Source organism: Temnothorax longispinosus, chromosome 9, assembly GCF_030848805.1.
Source record: "Temnothorax longispinosus isolate EJ_2023e chromosome 9, Tlon_JGU_v1, whole genome shotgun sequence".
Taxonomy (NCBI): domain Eukaryota; kingdom Metazoa; phylum Arthropoda; class Insecta; order Hymenoptera; family Formicidae; genus Temnothorax; species Temnothorax longispinosus.
In genome coordinates this window covers 5,276,139-5,302,817 of record NC_092366.1, presented here as the reverse complement: position 1 = coordinate 5,302,817, position 26,679 = coordinate 5,276,139, and the positions used below count along the sequence as shown (strand labels likewise).

Here is a 26,679-nt window from a genome sequence, read left to right as displayed (position 1 = left end):
TAAAAGTCTATCGCAACATGAAATGGACAGATACGAATTTTTACATTAATATGAGGGAATCTCCAACAAATCTAAAAAATTCGATAACAACAATTTTTTTTTCTTATTTATCACACATATCTCCGCTTATCATTCGCTTTGTTTGCTTTCACGCTCAACTTGCGTATCACTCGCACAGAGTCTTACACAAGTGGTGAAAGGATTGCGTAGGATTCCTGCTGAATAAAAAGTTATTTCATACAATTCTACATTAATAACTATAGACGACGGAAAAACATTTTAACAAATTTCTCTGTAATTTTACGCAGAAAGAAGTACGAATATTACGAGACATAACAGGAGACAAATTTGAAGATTTTAATGTGAGAAGATGTCGTCCGACGAAAGCAATTCTACTTCTTCTAAGAAGAACCATAATATAAGTAAAAGTCTCTTAATTGAGCTGAAATCTTGGCTGAAATTAAGGTAAGCGAACATATTTCGGAACACTTTAATTTTTCTCATGTTAGCCATCACGTAATATCAAATTTTGATATTGGTGACAAAAAGTATTTTGTGATGACGATTAATAAGAGAAAAATTAAAGTGTGATTACGTGACGGGTAACATGAGAAAAATTAAAATGTTTCGAAATAGGTACTGTTTCAATATACCACTACTTTCATCGTTTTTTTACTTACTCGGTTAGGTCGGACGAGTTCCCCAACTCCGGCAAACTTGAAGCCCGAACACCCCAGCCGTGTGATATAGTCAGTACTACAGTGTACACATATCAGGATACCTTTCGCCTATTCCGTTCGCCTACCCCTAGTTCTCATGAGTCGACGGCTTCCTCTTCATCTTCCTCTTTTTCTTCTTTCGCTAATTTCCTCCGAAATATGCAAGGTAATTGTGTGTATGCGTGCACGTGTTGTGTGCATGGCGCGTACGTGTGTGCTCGCACCCGCGCATGCATGAGCAAAAAGAGAAGCATTTTCGTTAAAAAAAATTGTACATATAATATACAAATAGTTTACAAAAAATACAAATAATTGTTCTTACAATTAGAAGAATTTACTGTCATTTTACTCAAATTTCTTTGAAGATTTGCAGATAAAATAGCAAAATTCTATCTGAACAGTAGTGACGAGACTAAGTGTCTGAAAGGCATGAAAGAAGGATTCCATGCCAAGTTTATATCTCTCAGAGTCGCCGAAGAATTGCTATAAATATAGCCATGCGACGTAATTATTGCAAAATTAGTACATGTCCCAATTATATTGACGTCCCAATTTGTGACAATCTCACTCGTCTTTCTTATAGCGAATTTGGTTGGACACATCAGTGCGCACTCAGTGTACATTAAAGCCGTCGTACACAAATCAATGTATATATAAAGTGTATATTTAATATAAACGGGTAAAGTCACGAAATCCTTAATATTCTTTATTGTACTATTTGGTAAAATTGTATTGAGCATTTTATCAGTCGAAATATTTGCATTTTACTTTAAATATTAGAGATTAAATCAGTATACAACGGTGTGCACTGAGTAGTGCGCACTGGTGCGTCCAACCGAATTCGCTATTAATAAATCAGCTAATATAAGTACGAATCCAATATTTATTTTAAACATGTATTTTCAACATGTAAACAAAATCAATTTTGTATACTTTGTTTAACATGTATATTATTAATTTATTATTATGATGAGGTTCCTCGGTCAGTAACTTGGACATTCGCGAGATTCTAAGGAGGTCTATTGCAAGCCCAGCACGTTTGAATATGATCAAAGAAGAGGTCTTTTTGTATGGTTATGACATCGTTTTTCGTGAACTACTTAACTTACGACCCGAAGTAAACGGTACGATGATTCTGGAAGCCTGCCGACTATTGGAAATATCGTCACTAGAAAATGCGTCTAATCAGCTGGAGTATATAAAACTGATCCTGGAACAGAGAAACCTGGAATTTAGGGAAACCATGGATGTTCGTTCTATTGATGGTGATTATATACATATATTGACAAGTATAATAGTACAAACAATAAAAGAAATTGCATTTTTTAGAAAACATAAATTTTTTACAAATATTTAAATTATGATTTCGTCTTTTAGGCGCTTTAGCAGATTTGAATATGATAAAAAACAAGGCTCTTTTGTATGGTCATGATATCATTTTTTGTGAACTACTTAACTCACGACCCGAAGTAACCGGTACGATGATTCTGGAAGCCTGCCGACTACTGGAAATATCGCTACTAGAAATCGACAATCAGTTGGAGTATATAAAGCTGATCCTGGGACAGGGATTTAGGGAAACCATGGATGTTCGTTCCGTTGATGGTGATTATATACATATATCGACAATAAGTATAATAGTACAAACAATATAAAAGAAATAGCATTTCTTAGAAAACAAATTTCTTACAAATATCTGAATTATGATTTCGTCTTTTAGGCGCTTTTTGAAATATTTGTACAGATATTCTGTATAAAAATTTTTTATTTTACAGATATAGGCAATACGGCGTTGCATTACGCTCTCGAGAGAAAGTGGTACGAAGCTGCAGCCGTACTTCTCAAGGAAGGCAGTTACCTCGGTCAGGTGAACAAATTCAACAACATTGTTATTGCGGATATTCCAGAATTCACATTGTCCAGCTATTTTAATGACTGCATTCAATTAAAGAATGAATGGACGGACGAGTGTATGATCGAGTTCGACTATCGTTGCTTGATGCCGCATGAAAATTTCACTGAACAGCAAGAAATTTCGCGAGCGACCTCTGAAATGGAAGTAATTTTGTATATCGCCAATAACGACACTCTGAAACATTTGTTGAGACATCCGTTAATCTCGTCCTTTCTCTATATTAAATGGTACATGATACGGCATGTTTTGTACGCAAATTTCGTTTTTTACACAATGTTTTATTTATTCGTGAACGCCTACATACTAAGCATGACTTACGACACATCAAGTAGAAATACGACACAGCAAGTAGCTAACGATAGTTCCAATACGGTCTTTGCAAGTACTTTGCAAACAATCTCGTGGGTTTTTGCCATTGGGATGTTGCTGTTTTTCACTTCCCGAGAGATCTTGCAATTTATCTCCTATCCCCAACGCTACTTGGTAGATTTGGAAAACTGGTCGCAAGTTCTGCTAATTGTACTGACTCTTGCACTGCTGTGCGGCGCAGGACTGCAAATTGGGGCCATGGTTATCCTGCTGTCCACCTGGGAGCTAATGACTCTGATAAGCCATCATCTGTTTCCGTCTTGTATCGAAATGTTTCGAACTGTCTTCTTCAATTTCGTTCGCTTTTTCTTTCCGTATCTAATTCTGATTCTCGCATTCACTCTAGCTTTCTACATGCTCTTGAGGAATGACGGTTTCTCTAATCCTGGTCTTTCGCTTTTCAAAACCATCATTATGTTCACCGGCGAGTTTGACGCCAATGACATTTCTTTTTCTGCGTATCCTGTTTGGAGCCGCATTGTGCTCGTGCTGTTCATCTTTTACATAGTCATCGTGCTGTTTAATTTGCTTAATGGTTTGGCAATCAACAACATTGCTGAGATTCTGAATAAGGCCGAGATTATCGGACTAATCTCCCGGGTACGCCTGATCGCTTGTTTCGAAAGAATGACAGTCGGGAAACCGTTCTGCTGGAATTCTAAATGGACGTGGTCGAATCCTTTTAATTTCTTTTCCAAAAAGGTTTTTCTCTTTCCACATTACCTCAAATGCGGTAAGATAAGTTTCAAACCTTACGATGATAATCTGATTGTTTATGATGGCGATAGGCATAACGTTGATGGCTATTCCATGAGTTACAAACATTGGTCCACTTTGAAAATGGATCCTAACATAGTCAAACATGCTAAGCAGGTTGTTTACGATAAGAATGAACTATCGAATGATGATGTAATGAATGAACTTGCTAAGTTGCAAACAAGATTGACACAGATAAAAATTACTTTGAGATGTGAAGATAATGCTGAAGAAAACATTATTTAAAATTAAATTTTAGAGGCTTTTTTAAGTAAGTGTTAAGTAATAAAGTACACGTAAAATGAGAAGATTATATAAAAGATATAATAGTATTTTCTAATCAATATGTAGAAATTAAGAGATAAAATAAAATAATAGATAGAAGAGAGAGAGAAAGAGAGAGTTATAAATTCAGAGAAGATCACAAAAACGGTAATCTTGATTGACACAAATAAGCGTCACTTTGAAACATTGAAGATTTAAGAGTTAAAAGAATTATATAAATCTATATGTGTGACATAACAATATTTTCATTTTTACAAAACTAACATTTTCAATAAATAAATGACTTAAATGGTTTATTTAATGATGATACTATCGTCGCAATAAAAAGCTTTAGAACTTTTTTTTCGGGAATGATTCCGAATTATTATAATTTAGATCAATAGTACACGAAATAAGCAATAAAATAATTTTTTTCGATTTTTTAGTTAAATCACTTTCATAATTATCTAGTATATATATATTATCAGATCTCGTATTTTACTCTACCCCTCTTTCACTTTGCAATATATGTGCGACTATATTGTTATTAAAAATAAATTTTTTTTAAGAACTGCTTTTATGTAATTTTTATATTTTTATTGCAATTATTTTATTTATTCTATTTTGTTATTTTTATCTTCGCCAAAAAAGATCACAATTAAGGCATACTTTTTGTAATATTTTATTAAATGCACGTCGATTGATATTCGAAGATAATATGTTCCGAATAATAGAGATACAGAATTTTTTTTAAATTCAACGATTTTCTTTCGGTTAAAAAGAATGTTTAGGTGGGTTCGATGTAAGGTATCCGGACTGCGATACCGTTGCTGGAACAGGTTGTGAGTTAAGCCAAATTCATTCAAGATTCGGGTCATTTTGTGCTGGAGGGAGAATTCTTCAGTGGGGGGCACTTAACTTAGCGTAGATCGCGTCCCACGACCTTCTTCTTCGCTCGCGGTACACATCGTTTTCAGTAACGGTGCATCCATGAAGCTTAACGTTACCCAAGTCTTGGATCCTTTGTCTTCGTCACGATAGCGTGCGCGCGAGTGTATGAGTGAATCAGCCGTCAGCCGAAAATTCCAGTCAATCGTCTCCGTGAAGAGCGGATTCGGACGATGCTGTCTTTCAATATAACGAGGTGCGCTCGCGATAAAAATTACTGATATATGAATTAGTTAATATATCAATTGCGATAATATTACGCTATTTTATTTATGGAATGTAATCGCAGGGTTTCCATAAAATTCACCGAATTAATTAGTGGAAAGAAATGGAAAATCATTTTCCTCTTCGGGCAAAGTGATTTCAATGCGCGAGAGACGATGCTTCCTGCTTGAGAGAGAGTTCGAACAGCTTTCCCCATTTTTCTTAAATTAAATGTACTTTGTCGTAAAATGTTAGAAATTTAATGTCTTAGCGCGATTGATAAATAATCCTAATTATTACAAAGCAATAATAACAAATAAGATTGTTCTGAGCGGCCTAAGAGAAACCTCTCTGCATTGTTTAATTCAATCTCGTACATATCCATTTGGCGTAAATTTTTAATTTTTTTAATGAGTAATAATTTGAACCTTTTAGAAATGGAATGTTTTCAAATGATCTCTGATTCACCTGCAGTTCGAGTTCAATGTTCGAGATAAACATCCGAATTTTTACGTTTTCTCGCCTCAACTTACTGGATCAACGCGCATATACTTTCGTTACTTTGCCTTGTAATCGCATTCACTTCTTTTTGGTAAACATTGTCTTTTAACAGACTTATACTTTAAAATAAACAAACATTTTATTCTGAATATTCAAAAACGTCAACTTTACTACAAAAAAGAGAAGGAAGGAAGAGAGTTATTGTTATGCAGAAGAGATATTTACATATTAATATCTCTTCTGCATAACAATACATCTCTTCTTTCTTCCTCTTTTTTTATTTTAGTTCCGCTTTCTCTATTTTAGTTATCTCTTCGCTTAAACGCGCAATTTTTCGTAGTCTGAGTATTTTTTAAATAAATAATGACTGCTTAAGAAAACCTAAAAAAAAACAATTAAAAAAATTCTTTACTAATTTGAACCCTTTTACAAACGGGAAGATACTCTGGGTCTTCCCATGGTAAAGAGAAAGGTCCCAGAAGGAAAAGAAGAGTCAGAAGGGTCAGAGAAGGCCTTTTATAAATATGGAAAGCCGCGCGTTTTCAATTCGAATCTAATATAAGAGAGAGTATATTGACACGGAGGATTGAAGCTGCGCATTAAAGGATTAAGAGAGAAAGAGAGATGCGCACAGATTATCATATTACGATCCTCGTCGGTGAAAGTTTGTTTTTCGTGGTTTGCATCTCGGCAATAAAAGTTCAGGAATTTGGTAGGAATTGCAGCGTCATAACACGCACAGTGCATTAGTGATGATAATAACAGCATTTACATGCAAAAGCGTAGTATATAAAATGAAACAAGTTGTTTTTTTTTATTGAGGATCCAGTGAATTTAGACGTAGTTCCCAGGAACAAAGCCCATATAACCTGCGTTAAACATCGATGATAAAATTCCTTTCATGAATATATACATTTCGGACAAAGTTTTAATCCTGAATAATAGGCTATGAGGAAAAAACTTGCAAAAAACTCCAAACATAAAAAAAATGAAACAAGCAAATAACCACATAAAATAATAATCATACAAGGTAACACAATTAAAGCTGGTCTCGTTAATTATAATTTCCGTGTATTTCGCTGATAATTCGCTAGTCTTGCGATTTTATTTTGATAACGACACAGGTATTTGTATACTCCGATTAAAGAGAGGTGATAACGGCCGGGGGTTGCAGAATGAAACCGCCGCTACGAGTTTGCGGGATGCGACGCCGCTTGTTGCAACCCTGCGAGTCGCTTCTTCGAAGGGACGCGCTTCGGGTTTTCTGCAGCGACACGATCACGTCCACGTCCGAGTGTCCTCATGCGTCCTCATCGTCATCCCCCGGGATCGCGTCCTCGTCCATCAGACCGTACGACGAGGTGCCGGGACCGCGGCCGATACCGATCCTAGGCAACGCCTGGCGGCTGCTGCCGCTGATCGGCCAGTACCAGATCTCGGACGTCGGCAAGATCTCGCAGATGTTCTACGACGAGTATGGCAAAATCGTGCGGCTGAGCGGTCTGATGGGCCGCCCCGATCTGCTCTTTGTCTACGACGCCGACGAGATCGAGAAGGTGTACCGGCTAGAGGGTCCTACGCCCTTCCGACCCTCCATGCCCTGCCTGGTGCATTATAAGAGCGTCGTACGCAAGGACTTCTTCGGCGATTTACCCGGCGTCGTTGGCGTGTAGGTGAACGATAATTATCGGAATAATTTTGCCTTCGATTTATTAAAACATAATGGGCCATGTATAGAAAAAACGAAGAACTTTCTCGTTAATCTAAAATCTAATCTCTCGATGAAAGTCACGGTAATATATATCTGAAAAATTTTTTAGAAATAAATTTTATTTTATTTAGTAAAAATTATCTATTATATTCTATTCTTTCATGTATATAAATTGTAATAGATGATATAAACGTAATATTGCGTTGAAAAGATGGCTCAAAATAAAGGTTGAAACATGCGTTAATTTAATCATTTTATTTAATTTGTCTAATAATATAATATATATGCGTGTTAATTACCGCGCCTGGCTCTTTTATTATTCCTATTTGATTTATTCAAGAGATCCTCCATAGATTTTTATTTTATATAAATATATAAATTCGCTTTTAAATAAATATATAATTTAAAAATAAATTCTACTATATCTCTCGTTAAATTACATATTTATTCAAAAGCTAATTTGCAGAATTAGAAATGAACAAAGCTATCGGGAATTCGTTAAATAAACATATAACATGGAGTGGAGTAGGTACGTGTAGAATCTCTCGAGTTTCGTGACCTTGTCCTCGACTTTTTATTGTGCCAATAATATCTCAACGAAACCGAGCCGGGCAAACGGTCTTTATTTGCTCCGTTAGTTTATTCTGAACTCATCGCACGCTAATTTGATTTCTCCCATTAGACATGGCGAGCCGTGGAAGGAATTTCGCACGCGCGTTCAGAAACCTGTTCTCCAGCCGAAGACTGTGCGAAAATACATAACACCGATCGAAGTGGTTACGGAGGATTTCATAAGGAGGTAAAAGAGAGTAGGAAATAAATGTAGCATATATATTGCTGATTATATTGGCGATGTCTCTTAATGGGTTGTAGAATCGAGGATATTAAAGGAGACAACGACGAACTGCCCGGCGATTTCGATAACGAGATACATAAATGGGCTTTGGAATGTTAGTTTCTATATCTTATGTAAAGTATTACCCACTTATCTTTTGTGTCAAGTATTGACAACGTTGACGGGATATTGCACGAAACGGTCTCTTTATGCTAATAATAGATGGCTCAAGTTGTATTTAAAATATCCTGGCATTTAATATTTAAATTAGATATTTATTTTCAATTACTAATCCATTCGAAGCACGAATTTAGCACTGAAATATCCGTTCTTTTTCTTCTATTGACATTTTTTTTAATACAATTGTTTTATATTCACAAATACTTGTTAAGTAGAAACTGCGTAGTCTAAACTAAATCATTAATATTAACTAACTTTCTGAATAATTTTAAATTGTTCTTATTTTAATTAAACGTTGAATAAAAAGAGTACAGATATACGATTATATAAAATATAATTTAGAAAGAAAGTTTTGTAGAATTAATTATAGCTCTATTATTTCGTATAATAAAATTATTGTAATTGAACTTGATGAGATATATATTTTAGGAAATAATTGGAAAAGAACACTTTAGAATTAATATGTAAATCGGAATAAAATATTAAATATTGCTTTTTTTTTCTTACGTATTGCATTTTCTATATTTCTAAATATGTATATATGTGGCAAAGTATAACTTTTAATCACTTCTTATAATTGTTTCTTGCATCATGACAAGGGTATACCTATATTTAACTGTAAAACGTCTAACATTTAACAAGACTTCGTAACACTTTATGTACATATAAGAACACAATTTATTTCACAGAGGAAGAAAGAGAGAGAAATCGGGCGAAAGAGAAATTATTTGTGTATTAAAATTCTCACCGGGAAGAAAATTCGTTCCGAGTTTCTCGTTCCCGCTATTGGAACGTGCAATGACGATAGCATTTGCTATAACGTACTATGAATTATACATTTGTCGATCGGGCAGGTATTGGCCGTGTGGCGCTCGATGTCAGACTCGGGTGCTTAGGCGACACATTGTCGTCGGATTCCGAACCGCAGAAGATTATCGATGCGGCCAAATTCGCGCTGAGAAATGTCGCTTCGCTCGAACTTAAAGCCCCGTACTGGAGATACATCCCGACGCCCCTGTGGACCCGTTACGTGCGCAATATGAATTATTTCGTCGAGTAAGTTTAAAAGAGATAAGTAAATTAGACGAAGAATTCTATAAAGGAAAAAAAGATATGTGTAATATCTAGATGAGGTGTATAAAATAAAAAGAAATTTAATGGTCCTTTGATATTCCGTCTCTTTTGTTCAATTATTGTAATTTTCTTGAGATATGAGATTGGGAAACATATAAATTCTTTATTTGAGATTTAAACACGTAAAAGTGAATTTTTTCTTCTTTCAGCATTTTATTAGATCATTTAATTTAACGTATATGTACGCGTTTGGAAGTAGAAAGTTACGGAAAATCAGTGGAACGAAAATAAAGCTCGATTTCAGAGCCATTATCCGATTTCGTGATACATAAATGCTCGATGTTACATAAATCTTTTTCTAACTTAATTTAATTCGCAGCTAGCTCGGTGATGATTCATTCCTGAAACGCAACGAGTGGTTCATGAAGCGTGACAACATACTTATGTTTCATTTTAGGATATGCATGAAGTACCTTGACGCCGCAATGGTCAGACTTAAAAGTAAGAAAGCCGTGGACGAAAGCGACTTGTCGCTGATAGAGCGAATTTTAGCCAAAGAGACAGACCCTAAGATAGCCTGCATCTTCGCTCTTGATTTGATATTGGTCGGCATTGACACGGCAAGTCGCACAATATCGTAAATTACAATTGCTATAATCGTACGTGTAACAACATCGTAATTAAAAGTATACATGTATACGATGTATATTGCAGATATCGATGGCAGTATGTTCGATATTGTATCAATTAGCGACTAGACCGGAAGAGCAGGAAAAGATACATCAAGAGCTGTTGCAAATACTGCCAGATCCATCCGTCTCTCTCACAACGAGCCACCTGGATCAGGCAATTTACATGAAAGCTTTCATCCGGGAAGTGTTTAGGTAATATTAAACGTCGTAGCACTAATAAACTTTGATAATAATTACTTATTAGACAGTTAATTTAATTTTTTACATATACTGATGGTAGCCTAATTTTGTAATTAAAAAGATCTTGTATGCGTTTCAGAGTATACTCCACTGTCATCGGAAACGGCAGAACGTTGCAGAACGACACCGTCATTTGCGGCTATAAAATTCCAAAAGGAGTACGCAGCATATTCTATTTTTACATCCCTCTACCGCTCAAGATATTCGTAAAAAATACCTTATGGTGTCTAATATACTTACAATTTTTTACAATTAATATAATTTTAGGTTCAAGTCGTGTTCCCAACACTCGTCACCGGTAATATGGAAGAATACGTCGCGGACGCAAAGACGTTCAAGCCTGCGAGATGGCTCAAAGATTCTGATAACGAGATTCTGCATCCATTCGCGTCGTTGCCATACGGTTACGGAGCACGTATGTGCTTGGGCAGACGATTCGCGGATCTCGAGATGCAAGTACTCCTCGCGAAGGTATAGTATTTTACATATATTTCTATAAATAGGAAATACCGCATGGTCCCATGCGGGAACGGCAGAGAAAGTGTCCTCCAGCTTGAACAATCTCATTGCATTGCCGATATTTGATTTAATGTGTATACTTATCTTATCACTTTAATAGTAAATTTTCTTAAAAACTAAATGTTTAGTTTTTAAGTTTGATTTTACTTGGGCTTATAAAAATTTTCTCTAACAATGTAAAACAGCAAATATTATTATAACGATATTATTTTCAGCTCCTGAGATCGTATAAACTGGAGTACCACCACGAACCGCTAAAATATAAAGTCACATTCATGTACGCGCCCGATGGAGAACTCAAATTTAAAATAATAAAAAGATAGCATCCCGCAAATCGTATAATATTGTAAAATAAATTTAGAGTAGGGTGTTAAAACAAAATTTGCAAATTAATGCTGATAAAAAACAATTGTAATTGCTACATTGTAATATATCAATGTTCGATTATATTACAAATATGAGTTTATTTCATAAGTATAAATTGTAGAAATAACATTTATCATAAATGCGTTGTAATATTGTATTACATTAACGTACAACTTGTATAGCGCAATTATTTATTTGCATGTAAAATTTTGCGTTAGAAACTAAACACAAGATTATGTAAAACTACGTCAATATAGAAGAAAACTTACAACAAATATTATTTTTGACTACGTTCTTTTTCCTTTCCATTAGAAAGAAATAGAGGTATTATCTCTCGATAAATCTCAGCTTCAACGGTCCTTTCGGCGTGTACATTGGATTAATGTAATACTCCAACTTTTCATGGTGATATTCTATTTTATAAAACTGAAGAATCTGAAACAGAGAAAAACGATTTTTAACGTAGAAAGTTTAAAAAACTTGCTACTATATTACAATTTAACTCTTACATAACTATAATATATTTTATTGCGCGTAACTTAAAGTTACATACTGTTAAAATGCAACGCTCTGTTCCAAGAGTTGCTGTACTATAAATACAATTGGGGACCGTATATTTTCTGATATATAATATATGATTACACATGTAGGAGTTTCTCGAGCAATTAATTATATTATTCTACATAGATTAAGAAAAGTAAAAGTAAAAGCCACTTCACAATACGTCGCAAATGCCCCGTCGCCAGTCGCAAAGGATGGCAATTGCTAGTTGAAAAGTGCTATTTCCGGTTACGATTGCCAGTTGCGATTGCCAAAAGAAAGTTGGTCACTTTTAACTTTTTGGCAATCGCAACCAGAAATGTATATATATTTGCCGTTACTTTGGAAACTATAAAGTATAGTTACAAGCAATTTGTTGAAAAAAAAAAATCGAAATTTTCAAAAATTTAGAAATAATTTGCAAAGTGGCGCTACGTGATACCCGAAAATTTTATAGATCTTCTAAATAGTTGTAAGATTTTACAAGAGACAAACACATATTCTTCGATCTCGTCAACATAGAGAAAGCTCTTCAATGCAATACAATAATAGGACGACAATGAAACGCATTGTTAGCGTCAAAACTACGAGAATAATAGAAAATTGCTATGACAAGTACATTGCAAAATTACGGTTGCAAGTCGCGCAATGCACGCTTATTTCTGCGACAAGATGTAATCGCAGAATTGCATTGTACCGTATAAGCGGCTCTCCTTATGCTTACAACACATCGAAAACTCATCTTAGCGTTACATAATTATTCTTGCCATAATGGCGATAAATATAAATAAAATATAATGGTTACAAAATATTCATGCCACAAATAAAATATGTAACTTGTAAACGTTTTATATAAGATTGACTTCAAATTCATCGGCAAGAATTTGTCGTTAAAATGAAAGTCGTTGAATTACCCTGAATGCTCGCAAAATAGTTTACATTCTTGAATGCAATTACCCAAAGAAAATAAGTTGGTAGTCTGATCTCTAATCAGCGAGAGTGGAATAGGTATTAAAACTTTCCTCTTTCTAAATCGTGGACTTTAGCGCACTTCCGACAATTAGAAGTCGCCTCTCACCTTGCTAATGACGATAATTATTTCGAGCTCGGCAAATCGCCGTCCCAAGCACATTCGTCTGCCGTAACCGAAAGGAAGTGAGGCAAACGCGTGACGGACACCGTCGTCGCGCAACCATCGTTCCGGAAGGAACTCGTTACTTCGCGGAAAGTACTTCTCCAGATTGCTAATGACGTAGTGTTGAAATACCACGTGCACCTAAGAAACAATTGTCGGTCTTGATTACGATCTAGCTTTTCGTTATCCCCTAAATCCTCATAGACTGTTTAGCGTTAACAAATTTAATTATAAATGATTGTACTTTTTAACTTTATGTTATAAAATAGAATAAATTTTTTTTCTATTTTAGAATCTTAATTATGTATAGTTAACATTTAGGTTTAAATTGCCATTAAACATCAATTGCATTGTACTGATTTATGACTGTCAAATTTAAATTGGCGAAAGCTTTCCCACTTACTCCTTTCGGTACGCAATAACCGCTAATTATAATATCCGAGGTTGTACTTCGCCCATTGCCTATGACAACTGGATACATTCTAAACGAGACAAAAACATAAATCGTAGAATACACGCTGATAATAATTATTGTCGAGAGTATGAGTCATTCGTAAGCAACGTTAACTTTATTGCAAAACAATGGATTTAAATCACACGTTTATCTACTTATCGGTTATCCACTCGATCTTAACGAACCTTAGAGTTTCCTTAATGCACGCCTTCAAGTATTTTAAATTGTCGGTGTTTGTCACCTCGAGAGGCGTGTCTCGATGCGGGAGAACATTGCGGATTTCGTCGTACGCCAAAGCCTGTTTCTCCGGATGTAGCGCTAACTGATAGAGCACCGAGGCTACCGTGGTCGAGGTCTACAAATAGCTTAACTCTATAACATTCATATATGAATCGTTTGATAGAAAAATTTCAAATTACAAAATGTTTACCGTATCGACGCCAACCAGGAACAAATCTAGAGCGAGGATAGAGGCTACCTTCGTGTCACCCTCGCGAGCTAGAACTCTCTCCAAAAGAGACAGTTCCTTGTCCGAATCCACGTTGCTCTTGGCCCTCGACAGCGCGGCGGCCGTATATTTCGATATGGTACTAAAAACCAACGAAAACTTCCCATTCCATTTTTTGTAACCAAATTTAAAAAAAAAGACAGTTGTAAAAAGAATTAAATTGTAAAACCATGTGTTACTTGATTTTTATTGCCATTTAAGATTTTTGAAGGGGGTAGACAACCTAATCAAGCAACACGGAATTTATCACAATTATATATCTCCTTTAAAAAATAAAATTACATCGACACATTTCGCAAAAATCAGTTGCTTACAAAAAAAAAACGGAGTGGAAAGTTTTCGTTGACTTATCCTTTGTAAAAAAAGCCATACATTTATATAATATAAATTTATATATATATTGATATTGTATTACATTTAACTCTCGATAAATACTCAAGAAGCGTAATAACGATTTTCTTCAAACATATACAATGGTGAACGATAGAATTACGTTCCGATCGAGATTTTACCTCACAATGATATCCAAAGAATTTACATATTGTTTCCACGTGGGTGTATTGAAGAGTTTCCAAAAAGGTATCTTTAGTTCCAGCACAGGCACATTTTTAAAGAACGTGATCAATGCGTCTATGAGCCTCTGCGTTTCTGCGTTCGCGTCATCGTCCAAGCAACCCAAGCGCACATCCAACGCGACCCGTGCAATAGCTGTCAACAATAAAATTACTTATTAAATTCATTTATCTACATTTATGCGAATTTATGCAAATTTATTTATTATTTGTTATGTTCTACAAATCTGTTTTCAATGCGTAAAAATTATTGGGCCTTTTAAAAGATTAACAATAATTTTTCTTTTTTAAAAAAATGCAAAAATAATTTTTTATTTTTTATTTAATTATAATCTTATTCCACAAACTTTCACTATCTTCCTTGTACACAATTCGAAGATTTTATTCCCTAAAACTTTCTATAAACTTTATTTTAGAGATAAATTCTCCAGATGCAGCATTAATCTCGGAAAGAGTCCAAAGATTGACATTTGTTAATTCTTTTTCACTGTTTACATTCAATCCCCTTACTTACATTCTAAAGACCATTTGTGCATCTCATTGAGAAAGTTGGCAGGCACCTCGTACTTCCGATCCCGTATCTTTGCTATTCTACAAAATAAGAGGGAATAAGTCGCTTTATAATAGTTAAAGTAGGACGCGAAACGTATAGTTGAGTAGGCGGGTAAATGGCGAAAGCTAAATGAGAAGACTCGAAAAAGGTCAGGTATATCATTGTCCGCGCTAAAGACTACGTTTACGAAGTAACAATAAAATTCGGCGAACCTGCGAAGGAGTGCCATGCTCGCTTCTTCGATCGCGCTGATATACATTCTCGCGATTCGCGGCTGCAGCATCACATGCTGCACCTTGCTCCGGAAATTATACCAACTCTCACCGTGGCTGCAACATAGAGAGAAGAGATGAATCAAGGTTGTATAAACGGCTGCCATTCTTCCACCTGTCAAATGAAGAACGATTCACCTTGAGAGCGTCGAGCATTAGAAACTTAACAACGCTCGCAAAACGAAAGTGTTTGGAAGGTAAACGAAACATTTTTGCCTTATTATAGATTAAGAACGCATTTCAACTGTTATATTTAATAGATGCATGAAATTGCATTCAATTGTATGTCAAAATAAATTATTTTATATAAATTACATGTTTTACAAAAAGATAAAAACGTAAAATAAATTTATTTTTAAAATAAATAGAATTTTAAATTTATCTCTTGATAAACTGCGATATTTTATTAATCATAATACGTAATTTAATACGTACTTAATAAAATTTATTACTAAAAATTTTCATTTTTTGCTACTAAAAAAATAAATCAGAATTCTGATGTTTTTCAGCATCTCATAAATTGATATCTTTACATACATTAATATCTTTATGTAAATAAAGTTTATGTGAATCATGTTTCTAAATATTCCAACAATAGCGTAAAATCCAAAAATAGTGTATTTTTTATTTTTTATTTTTTAATTCTATTTTTGCAAATATTTTAAATTGTGTATAAAAAAGCAAAAAAATCTTTATATAAAAAAAGTGATAGCAAGTCTTTAACATTCTTTTTTTCAACCGTTATTTGAAGAAACATTATGGCTTATCTCGCTTAAAATTTTAATTATATACGCAAAATCATACATTATCTATTTTATTATATTTTTAAATGCCTTATCTTAATATTGCGGTAAAAATAATTCTGAGGGCGTAGATTTAAAATACGACTTACACGGCAATGACACCCGGATTATCCTGAAAGAAATCCTTTCGCAGTACATGCTTGTAGTAATCGAGCGACGGCATGGAAGGTCGATAGGGCATTTTTTCTTCCCGCCGAAAAATTCGCTCAATTTCATCTGCATCGTACACGAACACCATGTCGGGCCTACCTAAAAGGCCTTCTATCTTTACGATATTGCCATACTGGGCGTGCAGTCTTCTTGACAGCTTGTCTATCGTCTGTATATCGAAGTTTCCTGAAATGTAATTTTTTATTTATACAAAATGTCTCATTTTTAAACAGTTTAGCCGAATATTTCGAAGACTAAACTCGGCAGACAAAAATATTTCAGATACTTAAAAGTTGTATTTTAAAAGCGATCGATCTTTATACTTTTTATTTCTTCATATTATTTTCTATTTTGATAATCTATTCGTGGAACATTTGTTTTCAAAATTATGTGGCTGCTATATAAATAAATGTATCTGATTGCGAAAAGTACACGTGACTCTTTTAATATTTGATGTATGTATATATACATATATGTATTGCTGTGTGTATTCTTACAATTTTTAAGTAAAATGTTTTCCAGGCAAATACTCGTTACGCGAAGTCAACAATATTTGCGATGCGGTTCGTTAGCAATTTCATCAACGCTACGCAAACAGACCGGTATTTACACATCTTAATGCTTTGAATAAATTTGAAAAGGAAAACCATTAATTACAATATGAAATGATTTTATCGCTCTATTGATTAGCTCTAAAAGAATAGTTCTAAAAGAAAGGTAAAGGAAACAATATTTGTTGGAGAATGCTCGTAATGTAGTGGATCGTGGTAGATAGGCTAGACTCAGTCAACGGAGGGTCGACAGACACACGAACAAGACGTGAACGACCGATAGAGTTTAAGAATCTTTATTTCGTATTGACAGAAGTTTACTGAGCGCTCGCTATTGTAAGACTGATTGTAACGTTACATATTACATCCATCGGTATGACCTCACATACATACACCGAATTTACCTGTGTTAGTTAGGTCAACAGACTAAATCTTTATCTTATTTGCATGTTTATGGATTCTAATGACCTAATTTGGTTCTAACACGCGTGTACAAAACAAATGTATGTGAGATACCGAGGGAAGGCCGCGTGCGGGAAGTGTCGGAGGAGCACACGTGTATCCTTTCACATCGCTAAATTTCGAAATAACGGAATAAATTATTTGTGAGTTTTGAGTTTATCGATGCGAGAATAAATAAGTAGTATTCCGCAACAAGATTTAAGACATTGATGAAATTCCCATTGGACATTCTTGAAATAATACTTTATTTAAATTGCTTATTCACTTTTATTCTTTAGATTTTCTATTTAAAAAATGTAACGCATACTTTTAATATATTAAATATTATGTAAAGAATTACATATAGAGAATTTAATATAATGAATTCAAAGATGAGTAATAAAAAAATGTCAAGAAATTTTCAATAATATATACAGATATTGAAATTATAATGGGACACTGTATATGGCATTTCTCGTTAATAAAATATCTTCAAATATATTCTCACTTTAAAGATTTGTGGCATCAACTCATTTCTAGAAAACACTTCAGGCAAATTATGTGGTCAACAAAATATTAAATAAATAGAGATATAATCAACAATGCTTGCTTGTTTGAGATATTGCAACATTAATGATGTCTGGTGATGTTTGTACTTATAAAAATACTTCACAATATATGAATCATCGATTCTTTTCGAATTCTCTTTGTTCTTCGAGTTATGGGAGAAAACCACTGTGCTACGTTCTCCTGAAATTGTCTCTCTCAACGAAGAAGATGAGAATTAAATTAAGGCAGGTGAACTGTATGTACAATTATGTAAACGAAAAAGTACGCTTTTAAAATTACCGAAAAATTTGATTAGTGACCACAAACGATAATGTGTACACACGGCGAATCGAAGGTGCTAAAATTCTCCTCTCTTTTCCTCACCCTTCTTCCTCTTCTACTTTTATTAGTAGATTCTTTTCATAATTATCATCTTCACTTAGGACACATTGGCGCGCTTTCACTTCTCTATCTCTGTTTTTCGACGGACCATTTTAGTTATCACAAAAACTGCCGAGCCGTAAATAACTTTAGCTCATTTCGATTTCTGTAGAAACTTACCGTAGACGGGAATACGTGCTAAAAGTTTTCAACAGCAATGGAGTTTATGACTCTGTAATAGTCGTGCCATAAACTCTGTTTCTAAGAAAAATAGATTTATTTCATAACTAAAATAAGAAGCAGCGTGAAATGTGTACTCGTTTTACTGAATCAATCAGTTACAAAGTAGAAATAATTATAACTATTAAAAATGTCCCCTTTTTATCTTATTTCAAATTTTTTCAAACAATCGGCCTTCAAACTCACAGAACACGTGAAACCTCAATATCGACATTACCTTCATCAATTATTTTTTTAAAATCCCGATATTTCGGTGAGACTTAGAATAAGCTCTTAAAATTTAGAAGAAAAAATTTTTTTGAGCTTTACCGAAATATCGACATTGAAGACCGACCTGGTGAAGCGTCGAAACTCTGCACGCTGCGAGAGTTTGAAGCCCGACCGTTTGAAGTATAAACTAAAAAAGTGGACATTTTTTTACAATTACAATTAGTCAATTTAATAAAATATGCATACATTTCATACTGCTTCTTTATGTTACCTATAAAAAAATTCTTTTTTTTTTCAGGAGAGACAGAATTTATGGCTCGACCATGTACTGTCCGCTTCCGAAAAATTGCTTTGTACCTATGTAAGGTAGAAATCGCCAAGTGTTGCCTAGGAACGGAATTGGCTTAGGTCCTGGGATCTCCGAGTACGGGCGATGTCGTAACAAACCCTGTCCCTCGATAGCTAGCGTGTCCAATGCTCTGTCGCTTTTCTTGTCGATTTTGACGAATCGACGCAACAGCCGCCTCGCGTGTTGTCTCAACGTGGTCATTTGTGGCCTGTGGAATAAAAAATAATTGTAAAATAGCCACTTATATAGGCTAATAATGTTTATCGAGCGGAACCGTAATTATCGTAGCATGTACGTTAAGAAAGTCAGTACGAGTTAAGTACAGAGTTCAAAAAAGATATCTGAAAAGTAAAATTAATTTCTTCCTTCTAATATTACGCTGCGGCTAACAGTAAAATCAATATTTATTTATATATTTATAGCGTGCATAAAAATTACCTAAATTTTCATTTATATCTCTGAAAATGTTACAAATATTATTCTCTTAACAATAATATATTTTACATTTTATATTTTCATTAAATAGAATATTATCATATCTTTTATTATATTTTTTCAACTTTATTTTTTATTTTCTTTTACATTTTGTTTTAAACAGTTAATAATTACGTGCAATATAGATTTTATTCAAGAAAACTGGCTGTATCGATTTAAAAGCATTCTTCACATCCTCGTTTAAACTTCAGATATTTTACACGCAAATTTTGCGCCATAAACCAGGCAACCGGTTCTGCATAGCGAGTGCAATCAGCAATACATGACATAATAAGCGAAATGTAATGCAACATTCTTACGCGAAAAGATAACAGGTGTATCCCTTGTTATTAGACGCATTTGAGCGTAAAACGCTAATTTCGAACATTTTCGCAAAAGTGGGCGGATTTCAATTGAATCAAGCCTAGTCTATAACTCAGGCAGAAAGTGACATTTTATGTTTCTGAATTCATTTCGTGAATATTCTATACTTTCTAGAGCTGCATGCATTACAAATTTATTACATAAATATTTTATACTTTCTAAAGCTGCACAAATCTTTCGTTTATATCAATTTTAGTAACTCTTAAGTAGTTGGATTTGGACAGTTATATAATGTCTGTAATCGTATCGATGAATCTTTCAAGAAATCAAAAGATATACGGTCTTATTGAAGATATTTATTTATCAATATCGAAAATTATTATTAATGGAGCTCTTATATCAATTTTTTAAGTCATCTCTCCTAATATCATCATTTCTTCTGAAATAAATAATAAAATATTTCTAAAAACCCCAAAATTTCATAGTTGTATTAAAAACCCGAAAACAAATAATAAATCATATTTGCAAATAAAAAATTTAATGTATTACAAAGCCAAAAATATTTTAAATACGTATTAAAATGGAAAAAAAAAGCAAATATAGATTTATGTTAAAAATCTCATATTTTAATAATAATTGACATATGCTTTATTAATTTCACGCAACTCCAACGATACATCGTACAAAAGAAAAGTAAAAGCGATTTTAAAAGGCAGTTTTATTTTTTAAATGTATCTAAAATGGCAATAAAATACAGATATTTGTGTGAAAATGTCAAAATTTTTTTCTCTTAAAAAAACGTGAAATTATGTAACTAACTGAATATATTTATTAAAATAGAATGCTAAAATAAAAAAAATATTACGAAGATATTACGAGTAATATGACAATTTCAAGAGAAATCGCAAAGTTGGTAAACCATCAACTGTGAAATTCGCAATTCCTACTTGCGATGCATTCGCTACACCGTAGATTGTCGTAACTTTCCCATAGATCGTCACAGTTGCAATTTAAGCGGGCGGTTAATGATGCATGTCACGAAAACGCATTCGCGGCGGTGTATTATCAAAGACGCAATCAGAATAAAAAAAATATGCTGTTTTAATTGCACACTCTACGTATAATTCAATTGTACTTATTTTAAGAAAAATTTTTCAAGTGGAAGTTTCATAATTTTCGAAAAAAAAAAAATATAACGTTGGATTAAATATAATGCACGTAAATCAAATTTTTTATATCATGTGTATTTATATCGTGAAATATGATTATTAATATTTTCTAGTTGTACTATGTTATTTTTCTACGATACAATTCCCCTAGTCATTCTGCATGTAAATAATAAAACTATCAAAACATCAACAGCTTATGAAATATTTTATTCTCTTTAACACATTTTTATATAAAATATAGAATTTTTACGTAAAATATATAAAATGTCAATATTTAAAATTAAAATTAAATATTTAATATTCAATATATATATATATTTACATATTAACCAGTTCACTGGTAATGACGTATATATGCGCGGAAAAAAAAGTGCCACAACTGGTAATGACGCATATATGCGAATATTTCTTCCAATTTTTAACGGATTTGAATATTTTTTCTTGGTACACCCATGCTATTTGGGTCGCTGATTACAAATCATAATTATTAGGTCTTACCAGTTTTGGCACAAAACGTTGATTTCGCGTTACCAGTGAACCGGTTAAGCAGAATTAAATATTTAATTTTATGTCATAATATTTAATTCTTGATGATTTAATTTTATGCACGATATAATAAGATAAGGTAGTGAATGTAAAAAAATATATAATTGCATTTAAAAAAGTATGTAACAGCACATCGTAAATTGCACATTTTTTTTAAATACCATATATTTCATGCATTACCTATATTTTATAATAATGTAATATTTTAATTTTATTAAAATATACGCATACACACACGTATCAAATATTATATTTCTTTAGAAAAAATGTAAAGAAAAACTTACGTTTGTTAACGTAAAATTTTTATTAAATAAGATGACATTTTAAAGTAATAAATATTCTACTAAAATAATATTTCTATTAAAATTTTTTATATAAATCGATAAAGAATTATAAAAAGACCAAACTTATTATATACTAGAAGATTAGAAAAATAATTTAAAAAAACTAAAACTGTTAAATGTAAGTTCTTTTAGAAATTTGTCACAATAGAAGGATATATAAAAAACTTGTTTTAATTACATAACTAAATCAAAAATTGAATTTTTTCCAATTTTTTTCAATATTTTAAATATTTTATCCTTTTCTATTTAAAAATTTTTTTATTACTTTACTTTTCCTAAGCAAGAGAGCCTTTTATCACTCCTTTTATCATTAAGATTAAGATCAAATAATCACACAAATCATTAAGCAAGTCTCGATTTTGCGTTTACGAATTTGCTGGATTAAATATGTGACCGCATATAACCAACTTACATACAATTATACGTTTATCCATTATAGACAGTTTGTAGAGTTTGAAATTGATTTGTAAAGATCTTACCTCTTTCACGACACGTTGTATACACGAAAAAAACTACGATCTGACTGAGACCGTCTTTGCCATGCATCGCGCTGAAGTCTTTGATATTGAAATATGTTTGACAGAAAACCGCTCGAAAGTGGGAGAGCGAATACAAGAAGGGGTAATATTGTGGTAACAGGCAGGTATCTACGAATACAACTGCGAATACACTTGAAAAAAAGGAAGACATAAAATACATGTAAATCTCATAATTATTCCATTTCAATAAGATGATGTAATGTGGGTCAAAAGGTAATAGGAATTGAAAAGTTAATGATTAGTTAACAGTAAAGGGAAAATTTCTAATCATTCTTTTAACTCGTATATTACAAAAACGACAATACATACAATAATACGAATATATGCTAAATAATCATATATTCGTATCATTCTTAAATATTATTAAATTCATTTCATTTTACTACATATTAAGATCCACTCGAGGATTCGTACCATTTCGATTTCTTCAAATTAATTCCTTTCAACTTATTTCTATAATTATTTAGAAGCTTATTGAAGTTTGCATCATCTGCATCAAATTTCTTTGTTTGTTTTACCTAGAAAAAAAATAACATTAGAAATGTGTTATAAAAAAAGAGAAATAAAGAAATAAATTAACAAGTTCGATATAATTGAAGTTTGAAAAATTAAAATTAAATATAAGATACGATGAAATACATAAGAAATTAATATATATCTTACTGGCATATTGTCTTGCTTATTCTTTGCCTTCTCTTTCTTCACAATGTCCAATTGCTTAATCGTTTTACTCATTTTCTTCTGCTTCTTCACAGCCCGCGTATGTAATTCGGCTTGTGACTTGAGATTGAAATTCGATCTTAATTTATCCTGGCCTAATTTACCGGTCGTGCCCGCATACGGTTTATCATCTGGATCATTTAATTTCCTGACTTTAACTCGTTTAGCTGAAACTTCCTTCTTGGTGTTTTCATTCTTCCTCTTATTTTTATTTCCAGGCCACAAGGGATTGTTCTCGCGACTTTTCTGAACTCTTCTCTCCTTCGCGTTTACCAAGATACGATTCTCTATCGAGAATCCGACTATAGGTCTCTATATCAAATTTAAAAACTCATATATATAAAAAGTAAAAAATAATTAATAATCAAAATAAATTTATAATCTTACTCTGCTTTTGGAGAATATATTTGGATTGTTGTTTATACTTCTCAAAGCTTTAAGCGCGTCTTCATGAGTGGTAAACGTAACAAAACCATACTCCTTCGACTTTCCTTTCCCAGTCGCGTCAACATTTTTCAAATCACGCATAACTCGCGCCTAATAATTTTAAATAAAATTAACGCCTATATAATTTCACATACAATTAGAGAAGTGACACTTTTATTATTTTGAATAAAATTACCTCTTTAATTATAGCTTTAGAACCGCTGTGATTTTTAAACAACTGTCTAAGTTTTGCATCATCGAAATTGAGAGGTAAGTTATGAACAGCTAGCCGCACCCGCGATACGAACATATTCAAGTTACGCAACATCTGTGATTTCCATTTCTCTAATTTCAGACGTTTTTCCATGTCGGATACTGATACTTCCGCCGCAGCTGGACTTTTGGCCAGCACAACTGCGAATCAACAACGGCGATGTTAAAATTGCTATACATAACATAACAATATTTTGCAGTCAGATCATTACCTCCTTCCTTAATGAGATACAAATTCCTAGAGTCTTTCATCCTGTTTTCCTTTAAATTCTTTTTATCTTCAACTTCTTTTCTGTGTAGTGCTTTGTGAGTATCGAGTATTTGACCACGCAAACGTAATTCAGTGCCAGCTGACAAACATTTTTCGGCATCTTCAACATGCTACAATAAAACGTTTCCCATGTAATCATAATATTGACAAACAAGACTAAGCCGTAAAAAGATTTAGAATATCCAAAGATAAATTAGCGACTCTTACCTGAAATTTAACAAATGCGGTGCCTCTAGAATACTCGGTCAGAGGATCAATGCACACGAGAGCATAATAGACAGGCCCAAATTGCTCCATGCACTTTTTAAGTTCCTCATTTTTAACAGAGAACGGTACGTTCTTTAGAAAAACTGTTTTTCCTTCACTGACATCATTAGACACTCGATTTGGACGTTTCGCAGATTCGGAATGAGTCTCTTCCTCGTCACTATCTTCTTCCTTCTTAATAATCGATTTATCATCGACGTCATTATCATCATTACTGTCATCACTTTCATCTCCATTGTCAGTATCCTCTGCTTCATGCATTTTTTCCTCTTCATCAGTTTCGTCCTCGACTTTTATACTGTCCGTAAGTATTGAAACTTCTCTGGAATTAAATTATAAAAGTATTTAAAAAAAGAAAACAAAGTTGAAACAAATATTTTGAGAGATATATATTAGATAATATCCATTTACATTCTAACACAATTAAAACTTTTAGATACCTATCTGATTCAGCATCCGAGTCATTAACTTCATTCTCACTGCTGTGAGATGCTTTGATTTCTGTAGCATCATGTACTTCATCGTCGTCAACAGGCTCAGTTTTGATTTCTGGTTTCACGTCTTCACTGTTTTCAGAAAATTTTGTTTTAGGAACAGCCCAGTCGACTATCATGGGCCTGTTTGAAAGAAGTTGCATATTTGCATAATGTATAGCCTTTGCAGCATTTTGTACAATGTTGTATTGTAAGAACGCAACTCCAGTCTGTTTACCATCGGATTTGGTTAAAATCTTGATCTCTTCTATTTCACCATATTGAGAAAAATGTTCCCTCAAATCATTTTCCGTAACCTATAAAGAAATTAAAGAAGATTGCCAAATGAAACTAAAACTATTAAAAAAGAAACGTCTTTAATGCATCGATATGCGTCGATAATGCTTAACAAATACCTGGAAAGCTAGATTTCTTATCACAATCCTAGCTCGTTTTTTCTGTTTCTTCATCTTGTTCAACTTTCGTCTCTTTTGCTTCTTCAAATTATCCTTCTCTTTTGCAATCTTTTTCCTAGCATGACTACTGTCATCGTCTTCTTTCTGAGCATTACTATTGTCATCGTCTTCTTTCTGAGCATCTTGAGAAGAATGCCTTTCGTCATTATCAGTTTCCTGATTCCCAGCAAGATTCTTCTCAAGTTTCTCACAGAATTTGGATTTTGATATAGCCCAGTCACTGCTTATATTCCTTCCTAGAATGAGCACCGCATTGTTATATCAAAATCACATTTTTTAAAACAACCAAAATCTAACTCTATAAATACCTACCAAGAAATTCCTTTTTATTGGTGTTAAATATCGCTTTTGAAGCATCTTCGACACGTTTGAACCATATGAAACCACATCCTACTGGGTTTCCATCTGGACGCTTCAAAAGGTTTATTTCTCTGATTTCACCAAATGTCTCATAAAATCTTCTCACGTCTTCTTCCGTCGCCTGAAAAAATATAATCATTATATAATAAATTAATCCACATGCAAAAGAATAAAATGTATTAGCAGGTATATGTAGATACTATTCTTCCTAATAAAATTAAAATACGTTTATGTTACTCCTATTTTATATTGGATAAGATATTCAGATATACATACCTTAAAAGGTAAATTCCTCACAATTATTCGAGAATTCTGACCGCATGCGTCTGCAGGATCGGTTACTTTTGTTTCATAATTTTTCGCCCTTCTCAATTTAGCCTTCCTTCGATACATCCAAGACAATTTCTTCTGCCCTTTGTCATTTCTTTGACCTAAGCGACGCAAACGCTAATTACGTAAATTGAACTGAATCATTGCCTTTATATCAAGCCATTAGAATTCTTACCGTAATGTGGTTTACCCATTTTTACACAAATCAATCACAGGTTTCGTAGATATATGTTGTAATTTCGAGTAAAATAATGTCGAACTCGATTAAGTACGAGGCGCGATCATAAAGCTTATAACAATGCGTCTCATCAAATGGTGAGGTTGAAGTGATCAAATTATATATAGCACATTTATTTTTATATATTATACTATATAATTTTTTTATTTAACTATTCTTCATATCTTTTTAATAAAGTCTAGAACGCTTCAATCTGTAGGGAGTTATGTGGCACATTTACATCTAGATTCAAACTTTCTTTTTCAATTTATTATATTATATTATCCTGCTCCCCTGCCTGCCTTCGCAATAAAGTTGTATAAATGATTCTGAACGTTTTTATTTCCCCCTTTCTTAACCAGATTCACACTCTGGTCTAAAAAATATCCAAATTGTTTACGGTACAGGTTACAGGTTAGGATTGTGCACACGAACGCGTGTTCGTGTGCCTTCCGCTCAGCTCGAGAAT

At 33.2% G+C, this 26,679-nt stretch overlaps 2 protein-coding genes across 4 annotated transcripts in view; one reads left to right on the top strand and one right to left on the bottom strand.

Moving 5' to 3' along the window:
- LOC139818968 (probable cytochrome P450 301a1, mitochondrial) overlaps positions 1-11,388 on the top strand; it is a 25,878-nt gene extending 14,490 nt beyond the window's left edge. Inside the window, exons 1-11 of one of the 3 annotated variants that reach the window (XM_071788039.1) lie at positions 2,305-2,324; positions 2,495-2,586; positions 6,851-7,345; positions 8,070-8,186; positions 8,261-8,337; positions 9,257-9,458; positions 9,934-10,096; positions 10,191-10,360; positions 10,488-10,566; positions 10,676-10,879; positions 11,143-11,388. In XM_071788039.1, the coding sequence (XP_071644140.1) occupies positions 6,852-7,345; positions 8,070-8,186; positions 8,261-8,337; positions 9,257-9,458; positions 9,934-10,096; positions 10,191-10,360; positions 10,488-10,566; positions 10,676-10,879; positions 11,143-11,250 (1,614 nt within the window). In that variant the 5' untranslated portion in view covers positions 2,305-2,324; positions 2,495-2,586; position 6,851 and the 3' untranslated portion in view covers positions 11,251-11,388. The other 2 variants (XM_071788038.1, XM_071788036.1) reach the window with 2 other exon arrangements.
- On the bottom strand, positions 11,372-26,679 carry LOC139818966 (uncharacterized). The gene is made up of 21 exons (XM_071788032.1): positions 26,169-26,679; positions 25,940-26,094; positions 25,616-25,784; positions 25,244-25,539; positions 24,795-25,144; positions 24,295-24,676; positions 24,029-24,197; positions 23,740-23,957; positions 23,505-23,654; positions 23,061-23,429; positions 22,812-22,915; positions 19,010-19,209; positions 16,220-16,466; positions 15,268-15,384; positions 15,017-15,093; positions 14,443-14,638; positions 13,853-14,012; positions 13,608-13,777; positions 13,372-13,450; positions 12,912-13,109; positions 11,372-11,728 (listed from the first exon to the last, which is right to left on the bottom strand). Exons 1-21 carry the CDS (start codon positions 26,185-26,187, stop codon positions 11,621-11,623), a joined length of 3,933 nt encoding a protein of 1,310 aa, XP_071644133.1. The 5' UTR covers positions 26,188-26,679; the 3' UTR covers positions 11,372-11,620.

Coding starts and splice junctions, on each gene's coding strand:
- LOC139818966 (XM_071788032.1), bottom strand. Junction 25,785..25,939: donor TGAGGAATTTACCTTTTAAG/GTATGTATATCT, acceptor ATATTTTTTCAG/GCGACGGAAGAAGACGTGAG. Junction 11,729..12,911: donor TAATTATCGTCATTAGCAAG/GTGAGAGGCGAC, acceptor TCTCTGTTTCAG/ATTCTTCAGTTTTATAAAAT.